This window comes from Macaca mulatta, chromosome 14 (assembly GCF_049350105.2).
Source record: "Macaca mulatta isolate MMU2019108-1 chromosome 14, T2T-MMU8v2.0, whole genome shotgun sequence".
Taxonomy (NCBI): domain Eukaryota; kingdom Metazoa; phylum Chordata; class Mammalia; order Primates; family Cercopithecidae; genus Macaca; species Macaca mulatta.
The window spans coordinates 122139371-122154260 of NC_133419.1; the positions used below are offsets into that span (position 1 = coordinate 122139371).

A 14890-nucleotide genomic window follows, 5' to 3' on the forward strand; every position below is an offset into this window, starting at 1 on the left:
GCTTAGACTTGCAACCCTAATTTTCCCCAGAAGTGCTCTGTGTGAGCTCACAGGTAAGAAATGATTAAAGAGCCTAAAGGGTGCCTGGCACCTAGCAGACCTCAGTGCCTACTTCATCCACAAGTGAACGCATGAGTAATCAGTCCCTTCATCCAAGCCATTGACTTCCTCCCCTCTACTTGTAACAACCCAGAACTTGAGGACTGGGTGGTAGCAGGTCCTTCCCCTTACTCTGAATAACAGGAGGTGAATCATTTCACCTCTCTGGGTTGCCAGGGCACGCGGGGGGCTGAGGGACAACATGTGTGGGGTGATATGGACTTGTTTGATGAAGATGCCGAGGTGAGTCAAGGTGTGGGTGGCATCCACCGTTGTGAACTGGCGGTGGATACTAGCCTTGGGCCTGCAGCCGTTTCTCCGGCTGGGGACAGGGAGGCCCGTGCGGATGCTGTGGCTCTGCAGATGCCACTGACAGCACTTTGAAGGATTGGTTTGGCCAGAGACCCAGTCCCCAGCCTGCCTCCTGTATGACTCATTCTAGCTGCATATTTTGGTAGCATGAGGGCTCGAGATGAGATAAAAGGAGCACTTCTTAAGAGTGGAAGCTCCTCGGTTCTTGATTAGCACTTGAGAAATATAATGTTCTCTGCAGGTCCTAGAGGCCTTAAAAACATTTAGGTGTATTTCACATTATATAAAATTAGCCATTTTAAAGTGAACAGTTCAGTGGATTTAATATCATCACGATGTTGTGCCACTACGATTTCCAAAACATTTCCATTGCTCTGAAATGAAACTCCTTACCCATTAAGCAGTGATTCCCTCCTCTCCGATCTACCAGCCCCTGGTAACCACTCATCTGCTTTCTGTCCCTATGGATTTACCTATTCGAGATATTTCATATAAATGGTGTCATGCAATATGTGATCTTTTGTATCTGGCTTCTTTCACTTAGCATATTGTTTGTGAGGTTCATCCACATTGTAGCATATATCATCAGTGTGTCCTAGAGTCTTAATGACCATCCCAAATCCCCATAAAATGGTATATCTTTCTAGTTACCGTCATTTAGTTCCAGCTCCTGCTGGGAGGCAGGGGAATCAGCTAGATTCATTGTTTCCCAAAGAAGCTGCCTTAGAAATACCTGGGGTTGGGGTGTGTCTTCTTTTTTTTTTTTGAGACGGAGTCTTTCTCTGTCGCCCAGCCTAGAGTGCAGTGTCATGATCTCGGCTTACTGCAACCTCTGCCTTCCGGATTCAAGCAATTCTCCTGTCTCAGCTTCCCAAGTAGCTGGGACTACAGGCCCTTGCCACCATGCCTGGCTAATTTTTTGTATTTTTAGTAGAGACAGGGTTTCGCTGTGTTAGCCAGGATGGTCTCCATCACCTGACCTCGTGATCCACCTGCCTTGGCCTCCCAGCGTGCTGGGATTACAAGTGTGAGCTGGGTGTGTCTTTTAAAACAGATTGATTCCTGGGCTCCAGGCAGAGGGCGACAGAGCCGGTAGGCGTGGAGTGGGGCCTCTCAGGTGATTCTGACCTTTGGTGGGACATGGGACCCCCCTAGGCCAGGTGATCTTGGGGGGGTGGGGTGGGGGGAGTTATCTTGACTCTTAGTGACCTGTCAATGAGCCAGATGCTGTTTGTTGTTTATGATGCAGTTTGTGTGTTCAGAGGTTTCTGTGGCCTGTAATTTTTCTCTGTTTGCTTTCTGAGGGGAGGCACTCAGCCCCTCCCTGCTGCCTTAACAGTTCCAATTAATTGCGTCTCATTTATCAAGCTCCAGCTATGCCCTGTGAGCTAGAGAGGGGAGAGGGAAGGTTGTTCACACCCCGGGGTTGTGGTTACAGCTGATTGCACGTCAAGGTTATGTTCCTGGGAAGGCCACCCTCCCGCCCACTCCCAGGCCAGTGTCTTCTGGGTGTGGGACCCGCGTGGGGGATTGGCGATGGAAAAAGGTTTGCGGAGGAGGAAAGGGGACATCATGGGGAGATCCTTGGGGATGGATGGAAAAGCAACCAAACAAACTGGAAGCCACTGGTTAAGTAAAGGGATCTAAGGATCTGTAGGTTGTTTTGATTGCTGGGGGCTGCCCTGGGCTGCTGGTGTCTCGGCCACATGCCATGGAGAGCCAGCCAGGAAAAGGCTGCTTTGATGACTTCTTTTCTTTCCCTTGGGGGTGAGGATGGGGGCACGGTGGAGACAGAGGAGGAAGGTGAGGCCGGAGGGCAGAATGCCTGTCTTGGTGATAATAAAATTTACTTCCCGCCAGCCTGCCTGCTGGCTCCCCTGTGCTGCGCATCATTCCTGATTCCTACCACTAGGTCTGCTGTGGGGGGATGGGCACCTGGGCTGCCTTGGGGATCAGCTGTGACTCACCAGGGAGTTATTCTCATGACCAGGATGTGCCTGACATCTCGCCAAGCGAAGGAGCTGAGCTGTTCCTGCGAGTGCCTGGTGGCCCTCGTACAAGTCATTTCTTGCCAGGGATTTTATCCCCCTACTGGGCTGCCCCTTTTCAGTCTGCACTTATGAGTCAAAGGCACATCTAATAAAAAAGGCTTTTCTAAAACAAAAAAAGAGAAAGAAACAAAGAAAGAAACAAACAGGTGTTGTACCAGGCTTGTCTTCTAGAGGTTTTCTTTGTAGAAAAGCCCTTGGATGTTTTGAGGCTTGCCCTTGGTGCTCTTCTCACCTTTCACCGGCCTTGGGATTGGTGAGGAGGCCTCCTGTCCTCTGAGTAGATCGATTTCAGCAAGTTGTCTTCAGACCTTTTGCCCCCTCTGATCACTGAAAGCTTTGCAACCTACTCAAAGCATTATCTGAGTGTTACCTGCCAGAGGGAGCATTTTGATGTCATCTTTAAGGATGCCCAAGTTGAATATTTGAGGACTTTTTATCCCAGACCCCAGGGGAACATGGGTGATTTTTTTTTCTAGGTTCCTAGTCCTTTATTTTATTGACATTTGCATAGTTTTCTATCCCCACTCTGGTTCAAGAATGCAGATGTTTTGGGAGGGGAGGAAACCTTTATCTGGGTTTCCCAGGCACCTGTGTTGTGAGTTTCTGATCTCCAGATGCATCCAGAGGATTGGGCTGGAAAGAGAGAGGAGGAAAAGCGAAGGCTTCAGTGACCGGAGGAGATTCCTTTAGCTGCTTTCTCTTTGTAGCATTCTGGGTTAAATAATTTATTTACTTCTATTTCTTATTTGCACTTCTCAGTTAGTGCTTGCCTGGACTTATCTATCTGGGAATGAGAAGAGACAGTTTGGAAGGACGTATTTTCCTAGGTCCTTCTCTTTAAAGTAAGAGTTTAAAAGTAAAATTTTCAAATTTTTTCAAAAAGAGTTTGATCCTGGATCAAATTAAATGCAGGTATTTAAAACCCCAAGTAGCGTCGTTAAGGATTAGCTGCTGTGTCCTGCCAGCCAAGTATGTGGTACAGGTGTTTCTCTTCTCCCTGATGACATCTGAGAGCACCTCTAGGAGTGGGTGGGGAAAGTTCGAGAGTGCTGGGGAGAGGAAGCTAGAGAAGGAGAAAGGAGCTGTGGGTTTTCTGCTGCAGAGCCTTGGTGAGAAGACAGCTTGGAGGGCAGGTTGGCCAAGGCTTGAACTGTCTTCAGTCTAAGCCTTACTCATGGGTGGGGTGGACTGTGTGGGCTGGAGTCCCAGAAGCTTGATTTCCTTCCATGTGTGCCTGAGACAGCTGAGGTTGAGGAGGCTGGTGGAATGGGCTTCTCTCAGACATCGCTCAGCAGGAGAGGCAGCCTGTGCTCCTGGTTTCAGGGTGTTGTCCTGCTTCTGAGTGTTGGACCCCCTCTCAGAATTTTTTTTTGAGACTGAGTCTCGCTCTGTCGCCCAGATTGGAGTGTGGTGGCTCGATCTCGGCTCACTGCAACCTCCGCCTCCTGGGCTCAAGCGATTCTTCTGCCTCAGCCTCCCGAGTAGCTGGGACTACAGGTGCCTGCCACCATGCCTGGCTAATTTTTGTATTTTTAGTAGAGACGGGGTTTCACCGTATTGGCCAGGTGAGTCTTGAACTCCTGACCTCAGGTGATCTGCCCACCTTGGCCTCCCAAAGTGCTGGGATTACAGCCGTGAGCCACTGAGCCTGACCACCCCTCAGAATTATTGTTATTCCTGTCATGACTTTGCTTTCCACAGAGTGGGTGGAATGTATGGTTCAGGTGTTCAAATGCCAGTCCTCAGACAGTTGTCCAACAGCCAATGGTGAAGTAAGAAAATAAAAGCAATGTAGTTTTCCATACAGCGAAACAACCGTTCTTTATTCTGAGATGGCATCCTCCCTCAGTTTTCAGTGTTAATACATCTTTAAAAAAAAATGACAGCGACTCTAGATAGTGGTCAAATTGCCCTGTAAGGTGAGCTGCATAACAGACAAATCCCACAGGCTCAGCGGTGTGGCTGAGTTGAGGCTCCGGGTTATGAGAAGTTCAGGATGAATGCTACTGATTAGCGGAGGTCTTTTCCTTGGGGATGCAGGCTCCTTCTGTCTTCGACTCTGCCCTCCTCTGGGGCTTTGGAGTCCTCTGAATGTGGCCTGTGGGTGGGGAAAGAAAACATGACTGGATGGGGACCAGGCTGATAGTGGCCCTGATGACTTCTCTCACATTCCATCTGCTGGAACTCAGTCCCAGGCCACACCTCCTGCCCCACAGCCTGGACCAGAGTCTGCGGTGTCCTCAGGAAGCAGAGGAAAGAGATTGACAGAATAGCTAGTCCTGTTTTTGTGACGTCCTTACTTGGCGGAATAGAAGTTGCCAACCAGTCCTCTGTTGGCCTTCCTCATTTTTATTTCATTGTTTACAAAATCTAAAAGTCTGAGAACTAAAATATTTCCTTATTTGAGACACTTCAAAAGCGATTTTGAGAAGCTTCACAAGGCTACTTCTCTCATTTCTCATTACCAGCTGAAAGTGAATGACGGTACCACCGAGCCAGAGAAAACATAGTCTGAAAAGAAGTTTGAAAAGCATGTGGTCTTTCTGGCCCATGAATTTTTTCTGAGGAAGGGCAGTGTTTCCATGCTTTGGTTTAAAATCTTACCAAAGTGCATGTCATACATGGAGTAAGGATCAGAGTAACCAGAGATTGGTATCATAAAGGATGAAAATAATCAAAGGAATTGGTTATGCCAATGAGAGTCCAAGAAGCCTTTCTACAAAATCTGTTTCCATCCAAAATAGCAGGGGACTCATATTTCTTTGTGGGGAAGCTGAGTGTGACAGAATATGCATGAGGTGGGAGGGGAAGAGGCCCCCTTGGCCCAAATGCTTTAGATGTCAGAATCTTAATCGTTTCTGCTTGATAAAGGAGGAAGGAGTCTTGATTTAGAATGTTTGTGGCCATCACTTATTATGGATCCTAATTCCTATATTGATTTCTTTCAGGTTAGTCTGAATGATTCCCACAATCAGATGGTGGTGCACTGGGCCGGAGAGAAAAGCAACGTGATCGTGGCCTTGGCCCGAGATAGCCTGGCGTTGACGAGGCCCAAGAGCAGCGATGTAAGTATAGTGTTGGCTCTGGGCACACCTTGGTGCCATCAACATGCCCTTTTCTGATCCACTGGGATTATCATACCATAAAAAGTAGTGGGTAATTGGAACATGGAAGGAATGAATTGTATGACAGAGAAGATAATCTAGAAAATGATGTATCCCTTGTTTGCTCAACACAGGGAGTTGCAGTCAGTGTTGCAAACAGATCCATGCAATGTGTGATTACCTTTGGGAAGTAATAGCGTATGGACTGGATTGTTGCATCTGCCCAAGAAAATACCAGAGTGCCTTCCTGGGCAGACCTGCCTGCCCGCAGCTGAGCCAGATGGAATCAAATTGGCCTTTCCCATATGCTGGTTTCTTCTAACCCATTGTAGTGGGATGAGCTGTTGAAACTGATTCTCTAATATTCTTAATTTCTGTAGCTGGGTATTTATGATGTTTAGTAGGTTAGGTACTTTGAAGACACAAGATGCCAAGGGTTACAAACTCAAAGGCCTATGGGAGGCCAGGCAGGTAAAGGATAGGAGTGAAACCCCTTCAAGTTTACAGCACTCTTTTTTTTTTGGAGTTGGGATCTGACTCTGTTGCCCAGGTTGGGGTACAGTGGTGTGATCTTGGCTCACTGCAACCTTCGCCTCCTGGGCTCAAGCCATCCTCCCACCCATTCAGCCTCCCGAGTAGCAGGAACTACAGGTGCACACCAGCATGGTTGGCTAATTTTTGTTCTTATATATATTTTTTGGTAGGGATGGGGTTTATGCCGTGTTGCCTAGGCTGGTCTCGAACCCCTGGACTCAAACGATCTGCCTGCCTCGGCCTCCCAAAGTGTTGAGACTACAGGCGTGAGCCACCATGCCTGGACATAACAACTCTACCTCCTCAAAGAAATATGGTTTCTCCCATTTTTCTTGAAGTCTGTGGCCTTCTTGGACAATATATGTCATTTCCACTTTTGATGGAGATGCAGATTTAAGAAGCATTCTCCCGTATCTAAATTTGAACGTAGTAATGGATACTCGGTTCCCGTGTTGGAGAGACGTGGGGAAGGGGAAGGGCCTTTGAGGACCTGGAGAAGCGTGCTTCCGAGGAGCGTTGCTCGTCAGCTGCAGGCTCTGGTTGCCGTGCAGAATGCAGGGCCCAGTGTTGCCAGATCTTCTGGTTTTCCAGAGGAACCCCGAGGTCTGGAGTTTCATGTGAAAACTGCTGAGTCTTACAAGTTGGCAGCCAGTGTATAGTTTCTACAAACACCGCGCGAGCCAAGTAAAACACACGTAAGGGCCAAAGCTGGCCCGACGGCTGGTCCCAGGTCTGCGGCCTGTGCTCCGGACTCCTCCTTGTGGGAAAAAAGGAGCAGACCCTGCCTCAACCTGGGATCCGATGCTGTGGCAGTGCGAGGCTGTGGATGGAACACCATGCTTTACAGCTTCGGTCACCCTGCATTCTGGCCGGGGGAACCTTCTGATGAATTTGCCAGCACTTTCACATCAGCCTTAGGGATACATTTATAATTCTCGGATGTGGATTTGGTCTCTGCGAGGTGCCTCTCTGGGTATCCGCCGTCTGGGTTGGGTGTGTTGAGAAGCAGGCGATGGGAAGTTGTCTCAGGGGACTGTTTCCAGGGAGTTGAATGAGGGCAGCCACAGACAGGGGAGACAGAAGGGCTGGCTGTCAGGATGCATGGCTTTGCCCAGGGTGGGTTCTGAGCCGTGTGTGTGGGAGACCACCGCTGCTGAAGGCCAGTCTGGGTGTAGTGCTCTGGGGCAGGGCTAGACTTGTTTGGGGCAATGACTTTGGCCCGTTTATAAATGTGATTAGGTTTTGCAGGTTACAGCTGTGGCCACCACAGACAGCTGTGTCTGAATGCCTTTGGTGGCCGGGTGTGGTGGCCTGCTCCTGTAGCCCCAGCTACTCAGCAGGCTAAGGCGGGAGGATCCTTTGAGCCAAGGAGTTTGAAGCTGCGGTGACCTATCGTTGTGCCACTGTACTTCAGCCTGAGTGACAGCGAGACCCTCTCTCTAGAAAAAATAAAACAAAAAATAGAAAAGAAGGCCTTTGGGCCCGTGAAACTCTTCATAGGCACCTGTGTGTAGTCTCTACCCATGGGCATCCCTCCTGGGCACAGGAGATAGATGTACTGTGCTGTATTGTGTTGAGAAATCCTTCTTGGAATTTTTATGCATTAAAAAAAACTCTTAATCCAGACACCATTTTTTTGTGAGGTAGGCAAAGACCTTAAGCATTGTTTTACAGTTTTGCTGGACAAACAGGAGCCAAGAGTTGTAAAGAGACTTGCATGAGGTCACTCAGCGTGTCAGTGGGAAAGTTGGGGCTGATAGGACTCAAGGCCCAGTCATGTGCTTAGTGTGCAAAGATGTGGTATTAGTAACGTGACCAACTTGTCTGGGTTTTAGCACTGAAAGCCCCACATCCTGGGATCCTCCCTTAGTTCTGAGTGAACCAGGATGGTTTGTCACCCTAAGTATTGCCAGTCGATTGAAACCCAACTCTTGCTCTCTCTGTATATCTGGGTGTGTCTGACTAACAGCCCATTGAACATTTGAAGTGGGATACACTATTATGGAATGAAATGGGAGATAGAGCCGAGGTAGACAGATCACCTGAGGTCGGAAGTTCAAGACCAGCCTGACCAACATGGAGAAACCCCATCTCTATTAAAAATGCAAAATTAGCTGGGCTTGGTGGTACATGCCTGTAATTCCAGCTACTCGGGAGGCTGAGGCAGGAGAATCACCTGAACCTGGGAGGTGGAGGTTGCGGTGAGCTGAGATTGTGCCGTTGCACTCCAGCCTGAGCAAGAAGAGCGAAAACTCGGTCTCAAAGAAATGGGAGATAGATTAAATGGGAAGGAAACGCAATGGCCAGAGTTAATAAGTAGGGCTGGCAGAAATGGCCTTCCTCTCTATACAAACTGTGTTAAAGGATTGTCAGATGCAACTGAGATGCCTGATGTAAAAAGTTAATGTGAAAAGAATGATGACTCAGAGGCAGGAGTTGGGGTGATAACAATCCAAATTCTCTTTAACGAAGACTGAGCTTGGTTTGTAAGGTCCCATCAGCAGTCCAGAAGGGAAAGAACCTAAACCAATCAGGAACTGTGTGGGTGTTGGTGAGCAGCCAAGGTCATGCATATTCAGTATCTAAAAAGGAATGGCTCTGGAAGCTGGAATCCAGAAAGCCTTGCTCTTAAACAGGGGGGAAAAAAAATGAATCATTTTCCACTGATGAAGTTGAAGCCAGTGTGGTTCCATGAAGAGAACGGCTCCTGCAGGACCTGTCTGTCCCGTGATAAATCGACAAAAGAAACAATACATGTTTATCTCAACTTTTCCTAACTCTTTGTTTCTGCTCTCTCATGATGTATTTTACAAAGTACTAGGTTTACAAAGTGCTCAGGTGCAACATAATTGGCTGAAGAGCTGTCCAGTGGTACAGTCCACCAGAAGATCAGAATCAACCAGGGGCTGGGTGAGGTGTGGCTCACGCCTGTAATTCTAGCACTTTGGAGGGCCGAGGTGGGTGGATCATTTGAGGCCAGGAGTTCGAGACCAGCCCGGCCAACATGGTGAAACCCCGACTCTACTAAAAATACAAAAATTAGCCAGGCATGGTGGCACAAGCTTGTCATGCCAGCTACTCAGGAGGCTGAGGTAGGAGAATCACTTGAATCCGGGAGGTGGAGGTTGCAGTGAGCTGTGATTGTGCCACTGCACTCCAGCCTGGGTGACAGAGTGAGACCCTGTCTCAAAAAAAAAAAAAAAAAAAAAGAAAGCAAAGAGTCAACCAGGGAATATATTGTGCATGACAGGACTTGCTGCCCTTGTCCCTAGAGAAGTGTGACATTATGATTGTGCCCCTCAGGATTGACTGGGAAACAGTGTCAGGTCTTGCTAACTAACAGCGGGAGGCTGATGTCTGGCTGAGCACAGGCTCTGAAATCAGAACACCTGGGCTGGAATCCCGGCTGTGCCATTCATTAGCAATCTGACCTTGGGCCAGGTGATGTACCTTCTCTTGTCCTCCTCTGTCACTGAGATAGTGCTTGTTAAACCTTGCTACCCAAAGTGTGGTTGTGGTCTGTGGATCAGCCCTTGTGGATTTTCTGGGAGCTGGTTAGAAAAGAATCTCAGGTCCCGCCTGGACTTCTGGACTCAGAACCTGCACTTGTCCAGTGTCTTGCTGGGGCTGGGGGGGCGGGGGTGGGGGAGTGGAGGGGGGGCAGTCTGTGGGCATATTACAGTTTGAGAACATTGCTGTAAAGCACTTAGAACAGTGCCAGATGTGGGGATGTTTTCTGTACATTTTAGCCATCATCTGTTTCTCCCCTTTCTCTCCCTCCTCTTTATTATTATGTAGTTTTGAAGTACAAGGGAAATAATTTAAAATCACTCACTTTGAAGGACCATCTTTGTAGGTAGAAACTGGGGGCAGTTTAGTAACTCCTCCCCTCTGCTATTTTGCTCTTTGGGGAGTAGCATCATACTGAGGTCAGAGGGGACTAATCAGTGCAGAAATCCTGTCTGGATGAAAAACCAACAAGAAGCACAAGATGAGCGAGTCCGGGGTGTTCTCTCCAATTCACCTGGAGATCGTATTGGACCGTGAGTCAGCAGCATGGTGCTGCCATGAAGACAAGACAGCTAGAAAGGAACGCGCAAGTCAGGGTGCGGTGTGGAGGCCACAGAGCCACCAATCCGCTTGAGCTAAGTGCACACTGGCAGAAGCCTTTTCTGGGCTGTTCGATGTGGAGGAAGGTAGAGAACTGTGCACCAGCCTTAAGCATTGTCCTTGTTCTATGGAGCTTACAGTCTATGCTAATTAAATAGAAATAAGAATTGAGGGATGGGCGCGGAGGCTCGTGCTTGTAATCCTAGCAGTTTGGGAAGCTGAGGTGGGCAGATTGTTTGAGCTCAGGAATTGGAGACCAGCCTAGGAAACCCCGTCTCTAAAAAAAAAAAAAAAATACAAAAAATTAGCTGGGCATGGTGGCGCCTGCCTGTAATCCCAGCTACCCAGGAGGCTGAGGTGGGAGGATTGCTTGACCCTGGGAGGTCAAGGCTGCAGTGAGCTGTGCTTGTGCCACTGCGCTCCAGCCTGAGTCATAGAGCAAGACACTGTGTCGTCAAAAAAAGAGAAAGAAATAAGAATTACGAAGGTAGGATAAAAATGTCATGTTGGAATTTTTCAACCTAGCCAAGAGAAGAAAAGTTGATGAGCGGTTCAGGATGGCCTTCAGGCATAGGATGGACTCTTACATACTTGCTTTTTCACTTCTCTTGAGTAGAAGACCCAAAGAGATGGATTTTGTTTGTAGGTGAGAATTAGGGAAGAGCTCTTTGATAGTGAAGGTGGTTTTATCTCTATGCACACGACGGCAGCAGCATGGCTGAGAATCTCAGGGAGGCTCCCTACTTTTTAATGTGGGTCTTCTCTCTCTGCCGGCCAGCATGCCTTCCAGTGCTTGGCCTGTAGACTTGGTATAAGACCTTCCTACTTAGCAGAGAAACGTTAAGATGGAGAAGAGAACATTCTCCTAGAGGTAACTTGTTGGAGTAGAAAGACAACTGGACGTGGAATTGGAAGAAACTGCCATAGTTTTATCTCTTCCTAGTGGTATGACCTGGGGCTGGCCATTCACTTCTGGGAATCTTAGTTTTTGTGTGTCTCTTAAATGGAAATCTCTTAGTGACTCACTGATTCATTCAATTCGTTCTTTTCTATTCATTTATTTATCACATTTGTTTACTTGCTCTTTGGTTTATAATGATATTTATTCATCCTAGAAATCTTTGTTGAGTGCCTGCTATGCCCCAGGTACACTGAGAGAGACAAGGGTGCGACTAACTCCGGTTTTTCAGATGAAGAGAGAGAATGTTTGTAAAGGAGTATTACATACTGAAAAATGCTACCTTAATGTAAACTATCACCTTCGTGCCCCTGAAGAAATACATAGAGGGTCATCAAATTATGGGATGTCAGAGCTGGAAGGGGCCTTAGTTCCCTTCCTGAGAAGCCATTATTTTGCTCCATGTGGTGTTTGAACCTAACCAGGACACTAATGTCCATTCTTGGCCAGCAGAATGGAAGTGAGAAAGTGCTACTTCGTCATTTTACCCACTCAGATTATCTGTGAACTCTCAGCCTGCACAATTTCTGAAGCTGCTTTTGTGGCAGCCCCTTACTGTGTATCTGGTAGTTGGGAACACATACTGTGTGTTCTAATAGCTTCCTCCACTGTGACCCAGATAAAGGCAGAGGCTCTGTCTTGGCCTCTTCTAACCTTAACATCTAGTAAGTATTAAAGACCTGCATGTGCTCTCTGTTCCCTTTCTATATATCTTGTGTTTACATAGGGCATTGTTTACAGACGTTTACATGTTTACATGCCTGTGGTGTCTAAACACTATGTCTTTTATTAGTCTTTATCTGGTATCTAGACAATATCTGGCTCACATGGAACCCTCAAAACATGTTTGCTGATGACTCAGACAAGCAAGGATGGGAATACACTGTGCTCTACTTTGAACACCTGCCCTTCCCTCCCTCCCTGCCTCCCTGCCTCCCTTCCTTCTTTCCTTCCTCGCTCTGTCACCCAGGCTGGAGTACAATGGTGTGATCATGGCTCACTGTAGCCTGAAACTCCTGGGCTCAAGTGATCTTCCCACCTCAGCTTCCCAACTCACTGGGAATACAGGCTCAAACCACTATATGCTCAAACCACCAAGCCAGGCTAATTTTTATATTTTTTGTAGTTATAAGGTCTCACTCTGTTGCCCAGGCTGGTCTCAAACTCCTGGCCTCAAGCCATCCTCCCACCCCAGTCTCCCAAAGTGCTGGGGTTACAGGCATGAGCCACTACTCCTGGCCTCATTTGTCTTTAATGCTCATCCTAATCCCCTTTTCCATGAATCATTTGAAAAATAACGAAGTTATTATTAATATATTCACCTATCAGGCTTGTTTTTAACCCAGTGATTATATTAATTATTTCACATCTCACAGGTAGGTATGAAACATCTGAGACCTTCATTCTCCTAGTTGTTACCTGCGGTGATAATGGCCTTCAGGCAGCTTAGGTCAGAATTCCACTCTGCTACTTACTTTCTGTGTTACTTTGGCAGGGGACTAACCTCATGAGCCCGTGATGTCTTATCTCTAAAACAATTTTAATAATTGCACTTGCCATGCAGGGCCGTTGTGAGTTACTGGAGCTCATTCATTTGAAGAGGTTGGTACTTTATCTTCACATGGTGAGCACTCACGGAATGACAAACATTATGTTTTGTCACTGTGATTACTGCATAGCCAGAAACTGGGGTGCAATAGAGAAGCAAATACGATTGGCACCCTCGTGGATTCTGCTGCTGTTACCGTCTCCAGTGCTACAGAGTCATAAAACACTAGTGCTCCCAGTATTTTCACGTCACTCAGCACTCTTTCATTTCCATCTCTTGGGCTACGTGGTGGAGACCCGTGAGGGTTTTCTTCTCTTTTGTATGGAATGCTGTACAAACAGAACTTCCCAGCAGAAGAATGAAGAATTAGATGCGTTTTGGGCACCGTTCAACAGATGACAAAGCAAATCCTCTACTCTGTTCCCCTCAGCTAGCCCCATTCTCCCTGCCTCTGGATGTAATTTGTTAAACACTTAACTCAGCCCTGGTGAGGAGGTTATTACTGTTTCTATCATTCGTCTCCTGCTCCAGGGACTTGCCATGACCTCAGAAAAGAGACTTGTGTATTCCAGGCAGTGGGGACTGCAGGGGCCCCATGCTTTCTGCCCCCACATGCTTGGGGACAGACATAGAGGTGCCCTGCCTCACCTTTGTGGGTTATCTGGTAACATCTGTCATTTCCTATCAGGCAACTAATGGGAGCCAGGTTCAGGATCCAGGATGGGATGTTTGAAAGACATCTTTCTGGCTGGGCGCGGTGGCTCACACCTGAAATCCCAGCACTTTGGGAGGCCGAGGCAGGTGGATCATGAGATCAAGAGATCGAGACCATCTTGGCCAACATGGTGAAACCCCATCTCTACTGAAAATACAAAAAAACAAAACAAAACAAAACAAAACTTAGCCAGGCGTAGTGGCAGGTGCCTGTAATCCCAGCTACTTGGGAGGCTGAGGCAGGAGAATCGCTTGAACCCGGGAGGCGGAGGTTGCAGTGAGCCGAGATCGCGCCATTGCACTTCAACCTGGGCAAAAAGAGTGAAACTCTGTCTCCAAAAAAAAAAAAAAAAAAAAAAGAGATCTTTCTTTTTGCTAGTTTCTCACCAACTCTTTTTCTTCTCCTTGTCTCTATATTCCAGGTGTACGTGTCTTACGACTACGGAAAATCATTCAAGAAAATTTCAGAGAAGTTAAACTTTGGCGTGGGAAATAGGAGTGAAGCTGTGATTGCCCAGTTCTACCACAGCCCTGCGGACAACAAGCGGGTAAGGAAGCAGCCATCCCGCCTGTCCTGACTTCATGGGACTGGGTTTTGGGAAGGTTGCCGCACTTAAGAGGGTGCTAGGAGATGGCGTTGTCTGTGATCTTTGCAGCATGACTGATGGCTAGTGAGGTTTTGTGCTAACCTGGGCGTTTGTGACAGACTGCTGTTCTCAGGGTGGGTCTCTGCACAATCAGGCAGGCCAAGTACTGGTCAGGCAGGATTTCTAGACAAACAATGGCAGGCTAAACCACAGAAAATCAGCCAACTATTATAATACCTTGCCTGACTCGCAGATGGCAAAAATGTTTCCCAGGCACACTGAGAATAACCTTGCAGTCTAATTCATGTTTTTTAAGACACTATCAGTGTGTCTGCTTGCGTGCTTATGTGTGCTTATATGCGAGTGTGTGCATGTGTGTGCTTGTGTGCGTGTGGGTACCTGTGTGTGTGTGCTTGTGTGCGTGTAGGTACTTGTGCGCATGTGGGTACCTGCGTGTGTGTGCTTAGGCACATATGGGTACCTGTGTGTGTGCTTGTGTGCGTGTGGGGATACCTGTGTGCATGCATTGGTACCCGTGTGCGTGTGCATGTGGGGATACCTGTGTGCATGCACTGGTACCCGTGTGCGTGTGCGTGTGGGGGTACCTGTGTGCATGCATTGGTACCCGTGTGCGTGTGGGGGTACCTGTATGCATGCATTGGTACCCGTGTGCGTGTGCGTGTGGGGGTACCTGTGAGCACATGTGGGTACCTGTGTGCGTGTGTTGCTGCACCCCTCTTCCCCCTGCCTTTGAACCTGTACCGACGTGGAAAAGAAAACCAAGGCAGCAGATATTGCTATGCCTCCTGCTTTGTTTTCCCAGCTGGCTGGCCCTGGGGCTTTGTTTCTTCAGTTAGGCAATTTGATTTGAG

The 14890-nt window shown here is 47.8% G+C and overlaps 1 protein-coding gene across 2 annotated transcripts in view; it reads left to right on the forward strand.

Moving 5' to 3' along the window:
• SORL1 (sortilin related receptor 1) overlaps positions 1 to 14890 on the forward strand; it is a 179622-nt gene that overhangs the window by 12086 nt on the left and 152646 nt on the right. For both annotated transcript variants that reach the window (XM_015115975.3, XM_028834092.2), the window contains exons 2-3: positions 5411 to 5527; positions 13854 to 13979. In XM_015115975.3, coding sequence (XP_014971461.3) covers positions 5411 to 5527; positions 13854 to 13979 — 243 coding nt within the window. The remainder of the gene's footprint in view (positions 1 to 5410; positions 5528 to 13853; positions 13980 to 14890) is intronic.